Source organism: Pimephales promelas, chromosome 1 (assembly GCF_988280905.1).
Source record: "Pimephales promelas chromosome 1, fPimPro1.hap1.1, whole genome shotgun sequence".
Lineage (NCBI taxonomy): Eukaryota > Metazoa > Chordata > Actinopteri > Cypriniformes > Leuciscidae > Pimephales > Pimephales promelas.
This window is the reverse complement of record NC_142769.1, coordinates 44,789,269-44,813,422: the sequence shown is the minus strand read 5'-3', so window position 1 is coordinate 44,813,422 and position 24,154 is coordinate 44,789,269. Positions and strand designations below refer to the sequence as shown.

General features: G+C 39.4%; 1 protein-coding gene and 1 long non-coding RNA gene across 6 annotated transcripts in view; one reads left to right on the top strand and one right to left on the bottom strand.

Moving 5' to 3' along the window:
- Window positions 1-442: 442 nt before the first annotated feature.
- nav2a (neuron navigator 2a) overlaps window positions 443-24,154 on the bottom strand; it is a 273,752-nt gene continuing 250,040 nt past the window's right edge. For all 5 annotated transcript variants that reach the window (XM_089130002.1, XM_089130008.1, XM_089130019.1 and 2 more), the window contains 18 exons: window positions 22,584-22,607; window positions 22,152-22,226; window positions 14,488-14,571; window positions 14,251-14,374; window positions 13,318-13,478; window positions 9,772-9,944; window positions 9,537-9,690; window positions 9,280-9,442; window positions 9,050-9,150; window positions 7,964-8,059; window positions 7,147-7,315; window positions 6,806-7,041; window positions 6,399-6,553; window positions 5,674-5,745; window positions 4,609-4,805; window positions 4,384-4,502; window positions 4,017-4,217; window positions 443-2,784 (listed from right to left, as the gene is read on the bottom strand). In XM_089130002.1, coding sequence (XP_088986128.1) covers window positions 2,659-2,784; window positions 4,017-4,217; window positions 4,384-4,502; window positions 4,609-4,805; window positions 5,674-5,745; window positions 6,399-6,553; window positions 6,806-7,041; window positions 7,147-7,315; window positions 7,964-8,059; window positions 9,050-9,150; window positions 9,280-9,442; window positions 9,537-9,690; window positions 9,772-9,944; window positions 13,318-13,478; window positions 14,251-14,374; window positions 14,488-14,571; window positions 22,152-22,226; window positions 22,584-22,607 — 2,430 coding nt within the window. In that variant the 3' untranslated portion in view covers window positions 443-2,658. The remainder of the gene's footprint in view (window positions 2,785-4,016; window positions 4,218-4,383; window positions 4,503-4,608; window positions 4,806-5,673; window positions 5,746-6,398; window positions 6,554-6,805; window positions 7,042-7,146; window positions 7,316-7,963; window positions 8,060-9,049; window positions 9,151-9,279; window positions 9,443-9,536; window positions 9,691-9,771; window positions 9,945-13,317; window positions 13,479-14,250; window positions 14,375-14,487; window positions 14,572-22,151; window positions 22,227-22,583; window positions 22,608-24,154) is intronic.
- LOC148998490 (uncharacterized) lies at window positions 4,034-4,721 on the top strand. Its single transcript, XR_016168267.1, has 3 exons — window positions 4,034-4,303; window positions 4,404-4,440; window positions 4,588-4,721. It is a non-coding gene; the product is annotated as an uncharacterized LOC148998490 (long non-coding RNA).

Genomic DNA, 24,154 nt, shown 5'->3' with positions numbered 1-24,154 from the left:
TTTTTTGTGTTTAATTTTTGAACAGGGGATAATTAAAACAGGACAGTAATTATTTAGGCCCATCTTAACTGATCAATTAGAGACTGCTCAGGATTGCAAGGCCATCACCTATATGTTTCATATCATTTCAAAATATTTTCTCAGTGATACAGGTGAACATTGGAACAATGCCTGAGATTACTTGAGTAATCATTTGGAATACATAGAGCTGGTCAGTTTGTCATCATAAAACTGGGAAGAGAATTAGCATGGAATGAATTTGAATATAGAAGTATAAGGGCAAGTTCTTGATGTTTCAGACGGCCACTGTATTCAGCGGCATGTTAGCCACTCGAAACCAAAAGGTAGCCTAAAAGATCCCTTACAGTTATATTAATCCCTTAATTTAATCATAAATTAATATATTTTTAAAACCACACAGAAAACTCATGGCAAATCATCCTCCAGGTATGAAGTGTGGTTTTTATTGCATTTGTTGTATTACTCTTATTTTTTGTTAAAGATATGATGTGATGGAAAAAGTTGATATCAAAATGAAATGAATTTATTTCTTGAATAATTTCTTTTCTTTGCATGAAGCAATGTAGACATCATAAAACTAATAAACAATAAATAATCATTAGGTTTATTGAATTAGAAATAATTTAAACCTGGTAATGGGATCAGTAAATCTTCGTGGGTCGTCTTGCGTTTCACAGATCATCCGTGGGAACCTAGACGACCGGTAAGATGAAAAAGACACTGTACACAAAATATTCCATATTTCCAAGCACTGTTATAAATGGCTAGAAAAAGATTATTCAGCAAAATGCAGCCTGCAGGGTAGTCAAATATTTACACTGATATATTACAGCAAGAAACAAGGTTTCAGCAAAGTACACATTCAGTGACACGGGTTCTGTTCGATTATAGCCCTCCCGTTTCAGTTACAACAATCACATACAACATTTGTGCTTAAAATGACTTCATCATCATAATCCATCAAAGAATATTAGGCACATATCCTAAAATTATTCACAAATTATATACACAATGTATTGGCAGTGCTGACAGCATTACAGAGCTTCGATATTTGGCTTCCGTTTTAAATCCGCGATGATGTTGCATAGGATCGATGACTTACAGGAATCATACGCTGGAGTGAAATGGAAGCGATGTTGTAACTAAAACCCTGTAGTGCCATTCGAACAGCATTAGACAACGTAAAGAAGGTGAAAACACTGAAATAGCCCCATATATAATGCTTTCCCATGCAAGGAAACTTACTATCCATCCAAATCACGTTCCTTTATAGAGAATCAAAGATAAAACTTTTATGTACAAACCCCCAAGAGGCGTCCTTGCATTACGAAGCAGCAGTATATTACGAATCCAATGTCTATGTGGACCTTGTTACTCTTTTACATTGAATGCAAGATATGTACACGATAAAGGCCAAAATGGTCAATGAGGTAATACTCATACACCAAATAATGAACGAGTTCTCCTGCAGCACACGGTGCTTTTGCCAAGATGTTTTTGAGAAGGTCTTTAAGCACCAAGCAACGCCTTACAGCTAAACCACTCGAGATGCACTTCGCCATTAGTGATTATATGCATTTCACGTGTGTAAAGGCATCATTTGTCTCACATTTGAACGTTTTCAAGAAAGTGATGCTAGAAATTGTAACTGTGCCTGAAAAGTAGGCTACACAAAGCTCCCTTTATCCACTTCCTCTTCTTCAAACCTCACAATGTCGCACCTCTGATATGATATGATGACTATGAGGCTGTTTATTCTAGGCCAACTCAAAGAGTAGCGCAGAGCCCTGTAGCTCAATTACGAAACGTAATCAAATCAGCATTTTTCGGAAGTATAAAACATAGTGCCGTTTTCTTTACAAAATGGAGTAAGGCACCGGATTCCATTCAGCACCAAAAACAGAGAGCGATCGAGTGTAAAAAACAGATAGATAGGCTTTGTGCTACAGTACAACAATGGATCATGCGGTCAGCAGGTGCTTTAAAAAAAGACATTATTATGCGGGAGGGCAAATGAGTTTGTTTTTTCCCCCAATCGTCACAATAAATAAGTCTAAACTCAAAAGTGTAGCTCCATGCTATTTCATCCATATCTTTATCCCGTTAAACATGAAGCGATGGTCAGCATCCGATCAAGCTGGTTTTGTAAAGTCATGAGCAAATCCATCAATAGAGGGAAAGGCGATGGTGGTCTGAAGATGTAACTCCGCCATTTGACCAGTAGAGGGTAGTAAATCAAGCGAGCATTGCATGTGCGCCAAAGTTTCTCCGATTGTTAAGGTGTGGTCACATTTTGCGGGTGAAATCCACTCTTTCAATAGGAATCCACGCAATCTGTAATTTCGTGACAGGGCGAAGTTGGTCACATGGATTTATACGTCGCTACACTATTGACAATTCGCAGAAATTCGCTCACGTGACCGCACTTTTACTTTTGAGGTAAAAATTGGGACAAAGGACTTTCTTCTGATTTTGCCGATGTAAAAATTTAAGTGGTTCTCAAGAGGCAGCTTAGAGTGCCATTGCGTTTTGCCATTTATATATTTCTTTATATATATATCTTTTTATATATTTTCGTCTTTATTTGGGTTGCCAGCACCCGTTGTGATTTCATGTAGACTTGATTTGAAGGCTGAATCAGAGTGTGGACTCCAGGGAAGAGTCCAGGATATCGTCATGATGACTGTTGCTGTTGGAGTCGCTGTCGTAACTCTGCGGGTTGGAGCAGCCAGCCGCCTCCTTCAGACGCAGGAGCATGTTCATCTGTTCACACGATACACACAAATAACAGTCAGCCCAGATGTAATAATAATATGTGTTTGAGGAGAAATATATATATAATTATTATACATTATATATATAATAATTATACAAAGTGCACCCACAAATATTATGTAAACACAAACTTTTATTTTGGATGCGATTTATCGTTTATATATATATATATATATATATATATATATATATATATATATACATACATACATACACACATGCTTGTATATATTTAAGACATATTTTCATGTATATACTGTATATAAATTTATATATAATTTATATTATATATATATAAATATAAGTATTTTATATATAAATAATCGTTTGACAGCCCATATATATATATATATATATACGTATATATATATATATATATATATATATATATATACGTATATATGTCTGTGTGTGTGTGTGTGTGTGTGTTGACATTAACATTAAGCAGTGTAATAATATATTGTATTATTATTAGCTAACGGTGTATATTACACTGCCAAAATGTATTGTTATTGGCAGTGTATATAATATATTGTTAATTGAAGCTTTTAAAAATCATTTTTGTTAATTTAAATCAAGTGACAAAAATAAATAAATAAAACTTAAATAAAATATAAATATTAGATGATTTTTGAAGTACTACAATTACTATCTAAAACAAATACAAATAAATTAAAGCTAAATATAAATAACATGAAAGAAGATGTAAAATCGGTGTGTGAATGAAGATGGAAAAAGATAGCAAAATCAATAAAACTTGAAAATATATAATTAAATAAAATAATAATATAATTAAAATGTATATATATATATATATATAGCTTAATAATCATTCATAATATATAATAATACATACATGAATAATACTAAAATAAGTGGCATACTCTATTTGCTGACATATTTGTTGCCCATGATTAATTTATTCTTATTTAATTCACCTCAGTAAAAATAAATGAACATGTATTCGGCAGGACATGTGATCATGACCGCTGATTCATCAGTGAGAATTTACACACATTTTTATGTTTATAAATTATGTTCAATCATTGATTTTCTTGAGCAATCCTTCCAAGACCATATAATGTCCCCGATTTGAAGAATTATTTTTAAAAATAATACACTACTGCAGAAAATAATATATTTTGTATTTGTATATGTAAACATAAAACCGTTTGAGAGCAGTACGAGTTCATGGGTTCACTCCTGCTTGTGTTACTCACCAGCGGGTCGGCGTCGCTGTCGCTCTGAGTGCTCTGTTTGTTAAGGCCCTCTCTGGAGGCGGAGTATCCATCAAAGCCCACGTCCTCTGGGCGGAGCTGCAACAAAGCTGGCCAATCAGGATGCTGATGAGAAGCTGCCCAGGGAAAAGTTTCCAGAACCCACAGCGCAGGATCCTGCCATGCTGCCCTGCGACCATACAGCTAAACAAATGCAAACAAACAGAGATTGAATCAACACTTACACTGAGAGATAGACACAGAAGGAAGATTGAAGGATGTTGTGTGAGGTGACTTTTACAGTTACATTTAATAAAACGTATTAGTGTCGGAATATGTGGATTTGACTATAAACGAGGGCAGATGTTACCTGTAAGCCTTCTCTCACAGCCTCCAGCATGTAGGGGATGATGGAGTAGTTCCACAGGTCAGTGAACCAAACACGAGAACCGTCCACATCCATCGGACACGACAGGAACAAACGTGGACCTGGACGAAGACACGTGACAATCAAATTCAACACTTGTGGAGCAAATTAGTAACACTGAGAACGTCTGTTAATATTGGGTTTCAGAATGGTGGTTTATCTCCGTACCGATGGTCACATCAGAGGAGCTGTGAGCCTCCAGGAAGCGGTTGAGGTGGTGCCAGACTTGAGGGATCCAGTCGATGATCTTCACCAGCTCCAGGGTCCGTGTTCGGCTGCCGATCTCAGTCTCGATCAGCTTCCTCCTCAGAAACCGGCCCAGGAAACCCTTCACCGGCTCCATGTGATTAGCACACAGCACCCATCTGTGACGGAAAACACATGATGCTCACGTTAACATCATCACTGCCTTAGAAGATGTTAATTAAAAAGTTATAATCAATAAAAAAAAAATAATATCATCTATCTTTACATCTATTCTACTGTTCATTTGGATGTTCAAAAGGACTTCTCATCACTGCTTTGAACAATAGTGCAATGGCGCCACCTAGAGGTCACTCCATTGCAGTTTCCCCATTAAAGGGATAGTTCACTTTGAAATTAATTTTTGGTATGTTTTAGCTTACCTCAAGGGCATCCAAGATGTAGGTGTCTTTGTTTCCACAGTATTTTCAATTTTGATATTTTTAGGTCAAACCGTTCTTGTCTGTCAGTCATATAATGCAGGTCTATGGTCACCACCTCACAGAGAAGTTCAAATTAAACATGATTTGATGACTCGTAAATGTAAGTAGACATTGATGGCCTAAGACACGAAACGAGCGATTTGTGTGAGAAAACGATCTTGTAACCACAGCCACATCCAAGTGATCTGAGAGCGCGGGCGCTTTGTGGCTGTGGTAACAAGAGGTAAAAACAATGTAAATACTGTTCGTTTTCTCACACAAACCACTCGTTTCGTGTCTTAGGCCATCAATGTGTACTTACATTTACAATTCATTAAATCATGTTTAATCTGGACTTCTCTGTGCATGCTCTTTGAGGTGGTGACCATAGACCTCCATTATATGACTGATAAACACAAAACAAAGGAAACAAAGACACCTACATCTTGGATGCCCCTGATGTAAGCTAAATCATACCAAAAATGAATTTCAAAGTAAACTATCTCTTTAAGGCTAATGTATAATTTTTAGTGCTAATTGAAGAACAACATAGAGAGCAGTTTTGTACCTGAAGTTATGATGAAGCTGCAGGTTTGGAGCAGAAGATGTCGCCTGACTCATCGTGCCGATTATATACGGGCTGCAAACACAGAGAGACAAAATAAAACCTTTAACTGTACACTCACTTGTTGTTGTGTTCGTGTGTATGTTTTATTTTTGACTGTTATATATTGTATACACTGAATATTGCGTAGTGTCTACATAAACACATGATATTTGACTAATACAAATTATATAAATACACACTATTGTTCAAAAGTTTGGGGATGGTACTAGTGTTTATCAAGGCTACATTCATTAGCTACAAATATAGTAAAAACAGACATATTGTGAAATACAGTATTATTACTATTTGAAATAAGTGTTTTCCATTTAAATATATTTTAAATAGTTATTTATTCCTGTGATGCAAAGCTCATTTTTCAGCATCATTACTCCAGTCTTTAGTGTCACATGATCCTTCAGAAATCATTTTCACATGCTAATTTGCTGCTCAAGCAACATTTCAGATTATTATAAATTATTAACAGTGCTGCTTAATATATATATATTTTTTTTCCAGGATTCCCTGATGAATAGGAACATCAAAAGAACAGCAAATCTTTGGTAACATTATAAATGTCTTCCACTTTAAATCACTTCAAGATGTCCCTACTGAACAAAACTCTTCATTTCTTTCAGGATTAAAAACTAAAAAAAAATAATAATAAAAAGCATGAAAGGCAGACTGACCAGCGCTGGTATTTGCAGTTCAGCAGGCCGTTGAACATCTCTCCCAGTGAGCTGACGTGATGAAGGTTATCCAGGATGAGCACAAGAGGGGCTTCAGTCTCCGGCCCATCTGCGCTGCACTGATCCACTATATTTGCCAAGTACTGACGCAACTCCTAGTAAATACATGTATACATCTTTACTTTTTAACGTCCAAGGATATCTAGACTTCGGAATCGGCTCATATCTTGTTAGCTAATAATTTTTCGTTTTCGTTATTAAGATAAAAAGCTTTGTTTCTAAAGGGAAAAGGTGAATTTACCTTGCTCTTTTAGATACTAGAGAGAACTGATTTTAAAAAACATGGCTCACACACCAGCATTTCAGATAAAAAATAATAATAATAATAAAAAAACAACAACTCTCACTTTGCTGGATTTATGGTCGACATTGAAGGTGACGATGCTGCTCTCATTGGGCAGTTTTCCCTCTCGCAGGGCCAGATGCTCCGCCAGTCTGTGGGCCAGGTAGGATTTCCCAGTGCCACTGGGGCCTGAAAGGATGATCCTGCGATGCTCCTGGAGCAAAGACACGTAACGCTGGAGCATGGGTTTGGGAATCAACGTCTCGAAGACCAGAGAATCCTGGGACTGGGAGTTCACACCTGATTTGAGTGAAACAAGCACAGGCACATGTTAACGACAACCGAGATTTGGAACAACTATAACAAATTGCGATAACAAATAAAGCATTGTCTGTCTGTGTGAACCTTTCAGCGAGACGTTGATCGTGTCATTCTCTCCAACGAGGTATCCACACGGCAGGAGTTCAGGTGTGTCTGTCCCGCTGGACCGGATCACGTCTCCAATACGATAGCCCTCGACACTGTCTGAACCCAGACCCAGATGACTGACCGGATCGACATGCCTGACGTACTCCTACAGAGAGACAATCACATAATCAAACCCAACGATGGTCTGTAATACACTGTTATACAGTGTGGTTGGATAATATTGTGTGTTGATTCCACATCTTTCTCAAATTAAACTAGAGAACTTTTTGCAAACCACTTCATGTTAAATATAACCCAGTCTCATCCCAAGAAGTCATATAACTGACGTCTTTTGACCATACGTCAATATCCGCCTTTTTTGGGTACCCTTAAACGTCGGTTGTATGACGATTCTTGGACGTCATACAACTGACGCTTTACCTTTAACGTCAGTTAGGTGACGTGGTAGGTTTAGGTCTGGGGTAGAGTTAGGATCCGATAACGTCATCTAACCGACGTTTAAGGGTACCCTAAAAAGGCGGATATTGACGTATGGTCAAAAGACGTCCCAAGACATCAGTTATATGACGTCTTGGGATGAGATTGCGCTGTTAAATACCTCGATGAAAAAGTAAAAAGATTAATCAGAGAGAGCTCAATTAGTCGGTCTACACACTTTTTAACATACACCACTTCATGTCACCTCCGTGCCTTCTTGGCAACTGGTATATTAGCGACACCTACTGTTCATACATGTATTTCAATATACCACAATCAATGCAAACCACTCATCATCAATAACTCATTACTTTACCTTAAACAAGCGCCGTACAACTCCATCAAGAACGTCCCACTTGGTTTTTCCACTGACACCAATGCAGCCGATCAGGAAATCTCGATTCCTGGTGTCCTGTGGGAGACAGAAGACACATCATTACAGGGGTGATGAACTGAGAAATGAAATTTTCCTTGAGCTTTTGACATCATATTATAAGAATGTCCTTTAAGTTTCAGAACTGAAAACGTCCTTGTTAGTCCAATAAAAGCTTTTATTGACACCAGGCTCAACAAACGACTCGTTTTTCAAAGTGGGGAACTATGACGTCAAAGAGGATAAAACCCCACCCCCGCAAAAGAAGATCGACGCCTACTTCAACACGGCTGGTTTAGCCCCGCCCACCGATTCGGGCATTACATGCATAGCTAAATAACATAGATGCCTACCTCGTGATGACAAACCGGATCGAACTACCGAGCAATACAAAATATTGTGCAGCGCCTGGTTGTGAAAGAAGACAGTCGCTGCATAAGCTTCCTCTGGATTCCAATAGGACTGCATGGATAAACTTTATTTTTAATGACGTTCCAGCTGATGAGGTAAAACATTGTCCGTCTGTTTGCTTCATTTCACTGAGGATTGTTTTGTAAACAAGACTGGATTTGCAGACCGATTAAGAGTAAAGAACGGTGCTGTGCCGTCTGTATTGGATCTGACAGGAATTGTGCAACACACGGACTCTGGGTCGAACATGTATGGGCGAATCATTCCGTTGCCATTTTACAACATTGGACGTTTTCAAAACAATTTCCCCCACGTACACCGACGAGTGAGTTGAAACTCATTATGATATGCAAAACTGTTATCCACTCACAGCAGTGGGCGTTTACTTCCAAGTCTTCAGTGTGAGACGCCCATAAAAACCGAGTTTTTTTGAGCTAGGATCAAAACTAGGGTAGAAAATAGCCTATTACTTATTCATTTTGAATGTAAAAACCAAGCGAACGTCATAAGTTGACCTCAGACAACAATATAATGAAATTTAAAAAGCCAGTTCATGACCCCTTTAAAACATTCAAGCATTTTTTTAAATCTTCCAGCAAAAAAAGCAGGAGAACAGACCTCTTTCCACATGACGTCCTCTTGAAGACTGACAACTATTTTCACATGTCTGCTCTCTTTCCGAGAGCTTCCGTCTCCACCTGAGTCATCCAGCAACATGTCTAAAACAAGACGGACTAGATCTGTAATGCACTTTTATGATTTCCCCTCACATACAGCAACAAAATCAAACTTTAGGGAGCAACACAATTAGTAGTTTCACAAAAAAAAAAAAAAAAACGTTCTTGTACCGAAGCTGGTGGACTCTGTGAGATTGAGGCTGTGTTGAGACAGGCCAGGCGTCGGGGTTGAAGTTGGGTTATAAACGGACACTTGAGAGGACGCCCTGCTTCCACTGGCTTGGCTTTCCAACTTAAGACGATCATTTTCCATCTTTAGCTTCTCGATCTCCACCTATCAGACCACCCACACGGGGATAAAACATAAACAATCCAATGAATCTGATCGGTGGGACTGCAAGAAAATAAGGTGAAGATGAATCTCGCACCTGCATGCGGTTCATAGCCTCGCGCAGCTGGTCCAGCTGGTGGGCGGAGCTTAGGGCTTCCAGTCGAATATCCGTCAACTTCATCTCCTTCTCTCGCAGCTCATTACGCAACTGCATCACAGTCTCCGCCTCCCCATCCAGACAGTCCGACAGTCTAAATCACAGCACACATGTCCTGATTAATATATCATTTCACCTTTAATGAATAATCAGGTCAAGACACGAGCACACTCACATTGAGCTGGAGTGTGTGTTGCGGAGCAGCAGTGCTGAGGTGCCGGTGCCGTTGTGAGGGAGTTTGGGAGAGGAAGGGAGAGAGGAATCCGTCATCTCCTCGATGTCTGAGTGGGATGAGGCCGACTTGGGGGATTTCTTCTTACTGAAGGCCTGTTTGAAGGAGCTTCGCAGCTGCAACGACAACAAACAGAACAGAAGATCATGAAGCTGAGAGTTACTGGAAAACGATAGGGCGGCACTTAAAGTATGAGCAGGGGAAGCAGTACTTTGAGAACAGGGGAGGAAAACAGAGAGAGAAAGAAAGAAGGGAGAAACAGCCGAAAATAAAAAGGTAAGGTTGGGCATCATCCATATCAATGTTTGAAGATAAAGCAGCCGTTTTATCTGTGATGTTTTATGCATAGAGAGCTCTCCGCTTCTGGCTCATGGGACCTTATTTCGGAAAAAATATGTGTGGTAGTCAATGGCGAGAGACAACTTATCTATCTATTCCGTCTGAACTGTGCACTCAATTACACATATGATGTTTGTCAATTTAAAAGATAATTCTGAAAGTCAAAAACGTCGCAGTATGTCATAAAATAGTTTTATGTGAAAATCGCTCAATGAACTACATCTCCCAGGAAGCGAAACAATGAGCGAGATCCGCTGCTCGTGTGTGCGCAGTCTGGTACAAAACACTCGGGCATGACGGCATAACGTTACGATTAAAACGTAAGACTATAGAAACAATGACAGACAATAGCCTCAGTAAAGTTAGCTTCATTCATTGAGAGAAAATTTGCGCCTTTGGGGTTTGTAGTCTTTACATATTATGTTTTATAAATTTTACTTATTATGTACCGCGACTTTCTTTACTTTAAAATGTATCTTTTAAATTGACAAACATCATATGTGTAATTCAGGGCACAGTTCAGACGAGATCAAAATATTTGTTGTCTCTCGCCATTGACTACCATACAATATTTTTCCGAAATAAGGTCCCATGGTGGTCGACCGGAAAGGGAAGGTCTTAGGCTCTCTATAGATTTGAATGTGCTGAGCATTTAAACTGTTATTTTGACAGTTTTAAACAATTACATCTATTTCGGTAGAGTTGCAAAACCAAGAAGTTCATTATCAACAAAAAAAAAAAAAAATCATAATTGAGATGTTTAAAGTAAAAAATTCTAAACAAAGAAGTTCATAATCAAGAAAAAAAAAATCAAAATAAAGAAGTTTACATTCATTTACATTCGAAAGGAAGTTCATAATCAAATTCAAAATAGTCAATAATCAAGTTTTTCATTAAAAAGTTTAAATCAAGAAATGTAAAATCAATAAAAATATATATATATATAATCAAGAAGTTCGACATTTAGGCATTCAATATCAAAAACTAAAAGTCGAGGTTCATGTTAAAATCAAGAACTCAAATATCAAGAACCCATGACTCGAAGGGCAGGAAAAAAGGGAAACAAATGTCAGACTTTGCAGTTGTCCCGTGTAACACTTTGTACTAAAATAAATATCAGCTCAATTGTATAAATAAATTAGTGCTGTCAAATCGATTAATCGCATCTAACATAACGCTTGTGTTTATATAATATATGTATGTTTGTGTGTATACATGTCTGTATATACACATAGAGTACATATACACATACATATATTATATAAACACAAACTTTTATGATAGATGCGATTAATCACGATTAATCGATTTAACGGCACTAAAATAAACATAATGACTCAAGAAGGACATTATTTTGAATATAAAGGAAAGAAGGGGAAAAAGAGGGATAAGTGAGACAAGCACAGCGAGCTAAGGAGCAGTGCATCTATCGTCTAGCAGGGTTAGGAGTGAAGCTGGGTTAACTAACACACTCTCTTACCTCATACACCTGCCACATGAAGCGAAAAACAGAGAGACACAGAAAAGCACATTCAGCCGTGTGTGTTTGTGTCCCGTCACATGACACTATCGAATCACTGTCTACAACTTCTACCACTAAATCTGCGGGAGAGTCTTGCTGAACTACATCACCATGTTTCACCTGAAAACCCATCAAGACCAACACACACACACACCTCAGTGATGCGTCCACTAGGACCAATGCACAAGCAATAACACAAATTGATTAATAGGGACCTAGTTAAGCTGGTTGCCGTTCTCCAAAACACTATATGACCGTCTGGACCACCAGGCTGATATATGGCTTGTTTTTTGCTAAGAGGACAGTGATGCATCTACAAAGCTGAATATCTAATTTAAACAACTAAAATCAATATAAGAATAACAACACAAACTGGGAAACTAGACTTTAAAACTCAAACTGTTGGTGTATCGTTCAAAAGTTTGGGATCGGTATGATGTAAAGAAAAAAATATATATATAATTTATGCTCACATGAATGCATTTTTTAAATAAAAACACAGTAAAAAACATAATATTGTGAAATATTATTACAATTGAATTCAAAACAACAGTTTTCTATTTTAATATATGTTAAAATGTAATTCATTCCTGTGGTGCAAAGCCGAATTTTCAGCATATACTCATCATCTTCAGTCACATGATCCTTTAGAAATCAATGTAACATGCTGATTTGTTGCTCAAGACACATTTAATATTATTATCAATGCTGAAAACAGTTGTGCTGCTTTTTTTGCAGAAACCAGATACATTTTTTTCAGTATTCTGTGACAAAAGGAAACATCATTCATTTGAAAAGTTTATTTTTATTAAAAATGTTTTTTATGTCACTTTTGATCAATTTAAAATCCTTGCGGGATAAAATGTATTTATTTCAAAAACCAGCCAAAACAACAACAACAAATCTTCCCGACCCCAAACTTTTGAACAGTAGTGTATATAAATCTACAAGACTGCTAGCCTATCAATGTTACACTTGTCCAAACATAACAGGGTAACTGTTGTCATTATTATTTAACATACGTATTCATATTCATATTCATCATCTGACACGTCACCTCCAGCACAGGACACCAGCTACAGCCAGCATGACACAGCAAAACAAGACGTACAAAATATTAAACTCTATGTGCATAGTAAATACACTATCCTTAAATTTCGCATTTAACAGTTTTCGGGAAAAGCGGCAGCATTTAGTTACATATCACGGTACTGTGTTTGTTAGTAGTGTTTATAATACTATTTTAAGTTTAAGCAATTTAGACAAAACAAAGACAAATGTTAGACACAAACAAAAGACAGAATGAAGAATCGTTTAAACAGTTCTTAGGACAATAAAGGGATAGTTCACCCAAAACTCATTTAGTTGGTCCAAAACTGTATTAGTCTGAATGAGTATAAAATATATTTTGAAGAACATGGGTAACTAAACAGTTGATGAGCCTCATTGACTACCAAAATATCATCATCATCTGTCTGGTTACCCATATTCTTCGAAATATCTGGTGTTCAACAGAAGAAAGAAACTCATACGGGTTTGGAACAACTTGAGGGTGAGAAAATGATGACAAAATGTCATTTTTGAGTGAACTATCCCTTTAAATGTTAGTGAGAGGAGAGTGTACTCACCCAGTTCTTCTTCTTCTTCTTGCTGTTGGAGTCGGGGTTGTCCATGTTGGAGCCCAGGCTGGAGTGGCTGGTGGCACTGGTGATACTGGAGACGCTGTCCGACGAGTGCTGTCTGCGCATGCGCAGGTCCGGCTGCGCTCCGGGGGACGAACCATTTTTACCTGACAAATGGACAGAGATTTTAGTTGACATCAAGTGTGACATTATGTAAAAAAACTGCAAAACTAACCAACACACCATCAACAAATCAGAACACAACGATGTCTGAAAAGCATCTACACATGAATTTGAATTTTTGGATGAACTATCCCTTTAAAGCAGAAGCGTAACTCATTAAAGGATTAGTTCACGTTTAAAAACAACAAACAAAAAAAACTTTTGCTAATAATTTGAACGAATGAACAAATCTTTTTTCGAGTCATTTCGTTCGAACAAAATGACTCGAAAAAAGATTTGTTCATTTTGATGAACGAGTTCGAACAGGAGAGTCACGACGCGCATCACAGGACAGAGCAAGGTGAGCATTTGAGCTTATAAAACTTAAACTTTGTTAATTATTTTTGAAATGAGTGATCGTTTCACTTGATAAGACCCTTATTCATCATCAGGAGTCGTTTAAAGCCCTTTGAACAGTTTGCAGATTGCACTGAAACTGTCTTTTGGATCTTGAACCGTTTGGTTCCCATTGAAGTCCATTATATGGAGAAAAATGCTGGAATGTTTTCATCAAAAACCTTAATTTCTTTTCGACTGAAGAACGAAAGACATGGACATCTTGGATGACATGGGGGTGAGTAAATTATCAGCAAAACATGAAAGTGAACTAATCCTTTAAAGTGAAAGATAGATGCTAATTTAGCACATTTAAAACTGCATATATTTTGTGTAAAGGTATAGTTGTAGTGGGTTTATTGATTATTCTCTCTCCTTCACCTGTGCGTTCACTCTTGCAGGAGAGTTCAGGAGTGTTGATGACGCCGTTGATGGCTGCTTGAGCTACTGCGTTTTGCTTCTTTAGCAGCTCAATGGTTTTCCTCAACTCGTTCAGCTCAGAATCCTAACACACACACACACATATATTTATTGACAATGCATCTGCAAAACATATTCTGTCTATGTCTAATAATGAACAAGAGTGATAAATCCAAATGAAAGCATGTCGATATTTACTTTCTGTTCTGCGGTCATGGTGAGGCTCTTCAGGCGGATGGTCATGTTGCCTAAACTCTGCTCAAACGCTGCCACCAGGTGGGCCTATTAAAGAACAACAGGGGAGAAGAGGTAAACTAAAGAAAGAGGGTTCTTCAGAGTTCAAAATGATGGCTTTGTTGCATGCATGTCTCATAGCTACACGATAATACTCCATTCATATAATACATTGTGCAACCTGCCTTCAAGGGAGTAAAATAAAATGTCTTTCTCCTTTGCGATGATAAGACGAGTAATAAAAAAAGCATTTTGCTCAAAGCTGCATGACCTGTACATGAGACACCCGTTTATTGAAATGTAACTGAAGCAGCAAAGCTCAAACTTACTAAATAACAATCATTTCCTTTAAACAAACACTTAGATGTGCAATATAAACTCTGGCCCGTGTCCCAGACTAACAAGCAACAACAAAAACCTTCTTTGCCCTCTCATTACAATTTACCTTTCCCTCGAAATCTAATTTTCCCTGTAGGAATGAAAAAAAACAACAACACATTTAACATATCAAATGTTTCTCCTATTCCACAATGAGATTAAATGGAGATAAAATTGAGTTTTAAAAATTGACTTTTCCCTCTGACATCAGCCTCAATATTCACACACACACACACACACACTAGAGTTTTAAAACCGATTGAACAACAACTCAGATTGTGCTCAGACTTCAAATATAAACTCAAACAAAATTCTAATCTAAACTAATATTACAGCTCCCATATACCAACAACTGTCTCATTTGTTTTACAGTCATTTCTCATGAGATATTTTAAAGAAAATGTAAGAGAATATTACAACTTTCAAAGCTAAGACTCATAAACTATGAAAGAGCAACCCCTAAGCGTAAATGTATCTTCTGGGTCATCTCCTCACCTCACATCCAACAGGGTCTTGGTGTAACGGTTAGCAGCTGGAGTGCCCTCTTGAGCCACCAGAGGGCACTCCAGATAAGACTATGTTTCACACAAACTACATTTCCCAGAACTCACTGCCCGGACTCATCATCACTGATCACATTCACCTGTACCTCATTCACTGATTGCATTCACCTGTGTCTCATCCTGTTAGTGTGTCTATATATACCTTGTGTTCACGTTCAGTGTTTGCGAAGTCTTGTTGTACTGTGTGTCTGCATTTCTGAGCGTTTTCCGTGTTTGTTTTGTGGTTTTTGATTTTTGGATTGTTCTTGGATTCTGATTATTGCTGCCTGCCCGGACCTCTGCCTGTTTCTTGGATTCCCTTTGTTTATTCTCCATTGTCCTGTCTGCCAATTCTCGACCCTGCCTGTACGACTATTCTTAATAAAGCTGCATTTGGATCTACATCTCCCAGTCTCGGAGCAGTTCATAACAGAAGACTTCGCCGCACCAAGATCCAGCAGTGTTACCAAAATGAATCCAGCAGCCCAAATTATGCGTCTCCGCCAAGGAAATCAAACGATTGAGCGTTATGTGATGGACTTTTTGGACCTTGCTCATCTGACTTGCATGGACGAGGTTTGCTTAATGATATTTTTTCGTGGAGGATTATCTGAGCCGCTAAGCTTCCTTATGCCATTGCATGACCCTAGCTGGACTCTAAAACAGTATATTGACTTGGCCCTGCAACTGAGCAGTTCAACTCTTTCTGTGAGTTTGACGTCTGCCAATTCAGAGTCTCTTCCCGCCGAGACAGCCCAGCCAGAGTCTCGTCCCGCCGAGACAGCCCAGCCAGAGTCTCGTCCCGCCGAGACAGCCCAGCCAGAGTCTCGTCCCGCCGAGACAGCCCAGCCAGAGTCTCGTCCCGCCGAGACAGCCCAGCCAGAGTCTCGTCCCGCCGAGACAGCCCAGCCAGAGTCTCGTCCCGCCGAGACAGCCCAGCCAGAGTCTCGTCCCGCCGAGACAGCCCAGCCAGAGTCTCGTCCCGCCGAGACAGCCCAGCCAGAGTCTCGTCCCGCCGAGACAGCCCAGCCAGAGTCTCGTCCCGCCGAGACAGCCCAGCCAGAGTCTCGTCCCGCCGAGACAGCCCAGCCAGAGTCTCGTCCCGCCGAGACAGCCCAGCCAGAGTCTCGTCCCGCCGAGACAGCCCAGCCAGAGTCTCGTCCCGCCGAGACAGCCCAGCCAGAGTCTCGTCCCGCCGAGACAGCCCAGCCAGAGTTCCATGTCAGTCCTGCCGAGTCTGAGCCTGTTCACGTCACTTCTGCCGAGCCAGAGACGCTCCACGTCACTTCTGCCGAGCCAGAGACGCTCCACGTCACTTCTGCCGAGCCAGAGACGCTCCACGTCACTTTTGCCGAGCCAGAGACGCTCCACGTCACTTCTGCCGAGCCAGAGATGCTTCACGTCATTTCTGCCAAGCCAGTGTCTAAAGACAAGATGGCTGCCTCCAAGCCAGTGTCTAAAGACAAGATGGCTGATTCAGAGACTGTTCAAATCACTTCTGCTGATCCAGATTCTGTTCACGTCACCGCCTCCGAGCCAGTGTCTCCGGACAAGATGGCCGCCTCCGAGCCAGTGTCTCCGGACAAGATGGCCGCCTCCGAGCCAGTGTCTCCGGACAAGATGGCCGCCTCCGAGCCAGTGTCTCCGGACAAGATGGCCGCCTCCGAGCCAGTGTCTCCGGACAAGATGGCCGCCTCCGAGCCAGTGTCTCCGGACAAGATGGCCTCCTCCGAGCCAGTGTCTCCGGACAAGATGGCCTCCTCCAAGCTAGTGTCTCCGGACAAGATGGCCGCCTCCAAGCTAGTGTCTCCGGACAAGATGGCCGATCCAGTGTCTCCGGACAAGATGGCCGATCCAGTGTCTCCGGACAAGATGGCCGATCCAGTGTCTGCTCCCGATCCAGTGTTTGTTTCTGTGTCTGTGTCTGTCCTTGTGACCATTTCTGTTGTAGTGTCTGTTCCTGAGCCGGTGCCTGGTCCTGAGAGGGCATCACCGCCGTGGCCGCCCGAGGGGTCTTCGCCACCGTGGCCGCCCGAGGGGTCTTCGCCGCCGTGGCCGCCCGAGGGGTCTTCGCCGCCGTGGCCGCCCGAGGGGTCTTCGCCGCCGTGGCCGCCCGAGGGGTCTTCGCCGCCGTGGCCGCCCGAGGGGTCTTCGCCGCCGTGGCCGCCCGAGGGGTCTTCGTCGCCGTGCCTGCCCGAGGGGTCCTTGCCGCCGTGGCCTCCCGAGGGGTCTTCGCCGCCGTGGCCTCCCGAGGGGTCTTCGCCGGCTTGGCCGCCCGAGGGGTCTCCGCCGCCTTGGCCTCCCTTACAACCTGCTCCGCCCTGGCCGCCTGCACAGCCTGCTCCGTCCTGGCCGCCTGCACAGCCTGCTCTGACCTGGTCGCCTCCACAGCCAGCTCCGCCGCAGTCTCCAGGTCCTCTTCCGCTCCACGGGCCTGGCCCTCCATCCCGCCCCCAGGTCCGCCTCCGCTCCACCTCCCTCCTGGACAGTTTGAGGAGCGTCTGGAATCCGCTCCTTAAAGGGGGGGCTATGTAACGGTTAGCAGCTGGAGTGCCCTCTTGAGCCACCAGAGGGCACTCCAGATAAGACTATGTTTCACACAAACTACATTTCCCAGAACTCACTGCCCGGACTCATCATCACTGATCACATTCACCTGTACCTCATTCACTGATTGCATTCACCTGTGTCTCATCCTGTTAGTGTGTCTATATATACCTTGTGTTCACGTTCAGTGTTTGCGAAGTCTTGTTGTACTGTGTGTCTGCATTTCTGAGCGTTTTCCGTGTTTGTTTTGTGGTTTTTGATTTTTGGATTGTTCTTGGATTCTGATTATTGCTGCCTGCCCGGACCTCTGCCTGTTTCTTGGATTCCCTTTGTTTATTCTCCATTGTCCTGTCTGCCAATTCTCGACCCTGCCTGTACGACTATTCTTAATAAAGCTGCATTTGGATCTACATCTCCCAGTCTCGGAGCAGTTCATAACACTTGGGAGCTGTCAGTTGTCTCCGTAAAGCCTCCCTGTCTATATTTGTCTTTCTGAGAGGGAACGTGTTTCTCTGTGCACCCATGGGACGGGTAGCGGTTCAAAGGGAGCCATTTCAGAGAGCCGGTCCCGTCAGAACACACATTACAAGAGCTCCTTTGCTGTTCCATAGATAGCTCAGCTTCAGATAACTCGACTACAGCGGTATATTATTATGAAGCAGTGAAGCTCCTCCTAGCATTGATAACTGAGACAGACAAAGCAGAGAGGCCGCCAGGGGCCTTGACATGTTTTACTGGAGTCTCAAGGGCCCGGTCATGTTTTTAATTATCTTTCTCTTTCTATTGGGATATTCTCACTGTTCCTTAGCTGAACACCCTAAAGATATGAATATGATCATCAAAACCAAAACAATGTGCTGTATACGTCAAAACTAATCCTTCCCTTCATGCCAGTCAAAAATCGACTTCTGAAAATGTTTATGTTACGTCAGAAACTGTACACACACATGCTTGCAATGGAAAACATGGCAATGCACCAAAAATAGAAAAACTAGTCTTTAGAACACAACTCCTTTTTTGTTAGTACCTCTAAAACATCTTGTCTGGTTAGTACTTACAAGTCAGGATTTTGCTTTAGGCATTAGACATGTCTTTATGATTTACACATACATTTATCTTCAGGAGGACATATCAAAAACACTAAACACAGTCTGTACTGTATAATTTGTCCTTAGTCATAAAATATCAAATCAAACACAGTCTGTTTCGCTCGTGGAAATGACAGATATCTGTTCTGACAAGTCTGTTCTGCAGTCTCGCTTTTGATTTAGTTTATTATACTTTATAGATATACACTGGCCGCCGCCAATAGTATTATCATAATTGTGACTATCAGTGTTGGGGAGAGTTACTTTTAAAAGTGATGTCTTACAATATCATGTTAGTCCCTAAAAAAGTAACTAATTCTGCTACTTAGTTACTTTAATGTAATGTGTTACAATATCGTGTTAGTCCCTAAAAAGTAACTTATTCCGCTACTTAGTTAATTTAATGTAATGTGTTACAATATTGTGTTAGTCCCTAAAAAAGTAACTAATTCTGCTACTTAGTTACTTTAATGTAATGTGTTACAATATCATGTTCGTCCCTAAAAAAGTAACTAATTCCGCTACTTAGTTATTTTAATGTAAAGTAATGTGTTACAATATCGTGTTAGTCCCTAAAAAGTAACTAATTCCGCTACTTAGTTACTTTAATGTAAAGTAATGTGTTACAATATCGTGTTAGTCCTTAAAAAAGTAACTAATTCCACTACTTAGTTACTTTAATGTAAAGTAATGTGTTACAATATTGTGTTAGTCCCTAAAAAAGTAACTAATTCCGCTACTTAGTTACTTTAATGTAAAGTAATGTGTTACAATATCGTGTTAGTCCTTAAAAAAGTAACTAATTCCACTACTTAGTTACTTTAATGTAAAGTAATGTGTTACAATATTGTGTTAGTCCCTAAAAAAGTAACTAATTCCGCTACTTAGTTACTTTAATGTAAAGTAATGTGTTACAATATTGTGTTAGTCCCTAAAAAAGTAACTAATTCCACTACTTAGTTACTTTTATGAAAAGTAATGTGTTACAATATCATGTTAGTCCCTAAAAAGTAACCAATTCCGCTACTTAGTTACTTTGATGTAAAGTAATGTGTTACAATATTGTGTTAGTCCCTAAAAAGTAACTAATTCCGCTACTTAGTTACTTTAATGTAAAGTAATGTGTTATAATACCGTGTTAGTCCCTAAAAAAGTAACTAATTCCGCTACTTAGTTACTGTAATGTAAAGTAATGTTACAATATTGTGTTAATCCCTAAAAAGTAACTAATTCCGCTACTTACTTACTTTAATGTAAAGTAATGTGTTACAATATTGTGTTAGTCCCTAAAAAAGTAACTAATTCTGCTACTTAGTTACTTTAATGTAAAGTAATGTGTTACAATATCATGTTAGTCCCTAAAAAATTAACTAATTCCGTTACTTAGTTACTTTAATGTAAAGTTATGTGTTACAATATTGTGTTAGTTCCTAAAAAAGTAACTAATTCCGCTACTTAGTTACTTTAATGTAAAGTTATGTGTTACAATATTGTGTTAGTTCCTAAAAAAGTACCTAATTCCGCTACTTAGTTACTTTAATGTAAAGTAATGTGTTACCATATTGTGTTAGACCCTAAAAAAGTAACTAATTCCGCTACTTAGTTACTTTGATGTAAAGTAATGTGTTACAATATTGTGTTAGTCCCTAAAAAGTAACTAATTCCGCTACTTAGTTACTTTAATGTAAAGTAATGTGTTATAATACCGTGTTAGTCCCTAAAAAAGTAACTAATTCCACTACTTAGTTACTGTAATGTAAAGTAATGTTACAATATTGTGTTAATCCCTAAAAAGTAACTAATTCCGCTACTTACTTACTTTAATGTAAAGTAATGTGTTACAATATTGTGTTAGTCCCTAAAAAAGTAACTAATTCTGCTACTTAGTTACTTTAATGTAAAGTAATGTGTTACAATATCATGTTAGTCCCTAAAAAATTAACTAATTCCGTTACTTAGTTACTTTAATGTAAAGTTATGTGTTACAATATTGTGTTAGTTCCTAAAAAAGTAACTAATTCCGCTACTTAGTTACTTTAATGTAAAGTTATGTGTTACAATATTGTGTTAGTTCCTAAAAAAGTACCTAATTCCGCTACTTAGTTACTTTAATGTAAAGTAATGTGTTACCATATTGTGTTAGACCCTAAAAAAGTAACTAATTCCGCTACTTACTTTAATGTAAAGTAATGTGTTACAATATTGTGTTAGTCCTTAAAAAGTAACTAATTCCGCTACTTAGTTACTTTAATGTAAAGTAATGTGTCACAATATCATGTTAGTCCCTAAAAAAGTAACTTATTCCGCTACTTAGTTACTTTAATGTAAAGTAATGTGTTCCAATATTGTGTTAGTCCCTAAAAAAGTAACTAATTCCACTACTTAGTTACTTTAATGTAAAGTAATGTGTTGCAATATTGTGTTAATCCCTAAAAAAAGTAACTAAACTAAAAGTAACTGAAAAATGTTTTACCTCAGAAATGCGACAATTTTGTTTTTAAAATTGTCATTTCATATCTCACAATTTCTGGAAATTACAACTTTTTTTATTATTATTAAAATTATTATTATTATTATTAAAATGACGAATTTTGTGATTTCTTAAAATTGCACTTTTATATCTCATAGTATGTCTTTAGACCTCAAATTGTGACCATCTCACAATTTCTACTTCATTGCTTTAATAGTGTCACACAACAACTGTACAACTGTGACTTAATTTCTTTGCAATTGAAACTCTCCTATAGGTGAGTAATCACTAAAAACGTCCAAAAAAAATAAATATTTCTTAACAGGTTTAAATAAATGACTAAGTGTAGGAAAAAGTATTACAAAAATACAATAGATTGTGCTGCTGAAGCCCTATTGAATAAAGATAAAGACAACTGGAAACTCCAATGAGGTCATGATCGACGCTGACATTAATCAACCACACAGGCGTCACAGGGATTACGACAACACCATTTATATGACGCCTCGGGTTGACAACTGACACTAGATACAGAGTTGGGAATTAATTATGCCCCATAGATATAATAAAAGAATAAAGATCTATGTATCTGTGTCCACCTACATTGGCACTGAGTTGTGTCGTCAGGGCGGACACCTTTTCCTGGGAGGAGTCCAGTTCTCGACGCAGCTTGCGGATCTGAGGGGAGAAACAGATTGAGAAGGGGAAAGAAAAAAAGTGCCGATGAAAAGAAGAGGAAAGGGAGGCACACACAAGGGATCCAGGTGTGTCGTGGAAAGACAACTTTGTGATTTGGTATCAAAGGGGGGAAACAGTTTGCAGGTGTATGTACAGAATAGAGGTGTGTTGCACAGGTGGACGTAAAGATCACAGAGATGTGCGGTGAAATGAGACCCGACCGTGAATCCACCCACAGTTTGTGTTCACAACAGGTCAATGGTGGTGAATAAACACACTACTGATGGCAATGTGCTTCACAGGTATGTGGGGGGGCCCGTGTGTGTGGTTTTTGCGAAAGTAAAAACATGTCCTCACCTCTGAATGTGATTTCTCCTCCGTCTGTGAAAAAAAGACATAGTAATTAGCATGTTTAAACAGCATATTTGCACAGCTTTACTTGTATAGCAGTTGAAAAATGAGCTGCTTTCTTTCCCGAGGGTATAAAGCGAACACCACAGACAGCAACACACACCTGAAAGTGAACAAAATGATATCCCTAAAGCTCTAGAGAGGGAATATTCATTTTTTTCCTGTGATTTATGAGCTACTGGTACTCTCTCAGACGAACAGGAAGTTGGACACATTTGAATATCACCGAGAGTGATTCATTGAACACATTTATTTGTTTGGAGTTGGTTACTAGATAATATCACGTATCACCCACAGCTGAACGGAAACCTTTCTGTAAAACCCGATTGAAATGCATGATATGAAAATGACCTAAAGAGCATATTGAGCTTCAATGGAAGCAAGAACAACTGACGTTTGATACTAAAGAGTCAAACTTTTATTAGTGATCTAGAAAAAAAGTGCATTATGAAATATTTCTCATAAAATGTAAAAATCTTTCAAAAATTTTGAAAACATGCTTGCTGACACATGAAAGCTCAAGACAACAATAGCATGCTAGTGCTCTTTGTGTGGGATCTGGCATGTAATGACATCCACCAGGTGTGTTACGACATCACACTATAATGATTTTTAATGCAGTTGACACTAGTCTGACAGCTAGACTGACAGCATTGTCTGACATGTGGGACAAACCCGCCGGCGTCTAGCTGGTTTCGGTTTAATTACATCTCGCTTTTTGTAAATGTGTTTGAATATGCAAACTCAAAATGGTGACGTTATCAATGCAACTCTGATCAGAAGAGCTTTTGTTTGACTTCTCTGATCTTTTGTTGACTCTGAGACTGAAGATTGTCCAGTCATTATATCTGGCTTTTGATGAACGTCCCGTACTCTGCAGTACAGAATGAATCTGTGCTTCAAAGGCAGCACAGAGTTGTTGTTTTCATGTCCGTTTCTAAGAAACATTGTGTTTCTGCATGATAGCTGTCACCCACATATACAAACCACCTACAGACAAAACACAACCAGAAGGAAGATCTGCTTGAATCTGTTCCTGGATCAGCTTTAATGCAGACTGCAGAATCAATGAACTCAGTTTAAGTCCAGCAAGACACAAATACACATTTTAAGTCACACAAGTTTCCTGTTTACTGGTACTTAATTAAGAATGAATGTTTATATATATGTAAATACAGAATGAGAGTAATCTAAAAGGTAAGGTTCCTACCGTGTATCCCCAAGCACTCACAGCTCTCCCCATAGAGAGAGTCGCCATCATCATGTCTTTCCAGTCTTTATACTTTAGTAAATCTGATCCTTTTTAGATCAATCTCTACAAGCCAAGAACGTAACTAACTCCTCTGCTCCTGAAGTCAAGCTCATCTGAGCTGAAGACTCACTACACGTGTCCCAGAGAGAGAACTGTTGCTAAAACACTGCAGGTGAAAGGAGCCGCCCACATGGAGGTGTGGCACTCGACCTGATACTGTATATACCGTGATCACTGAGTGAAATATCCATACATTTGCATAAAG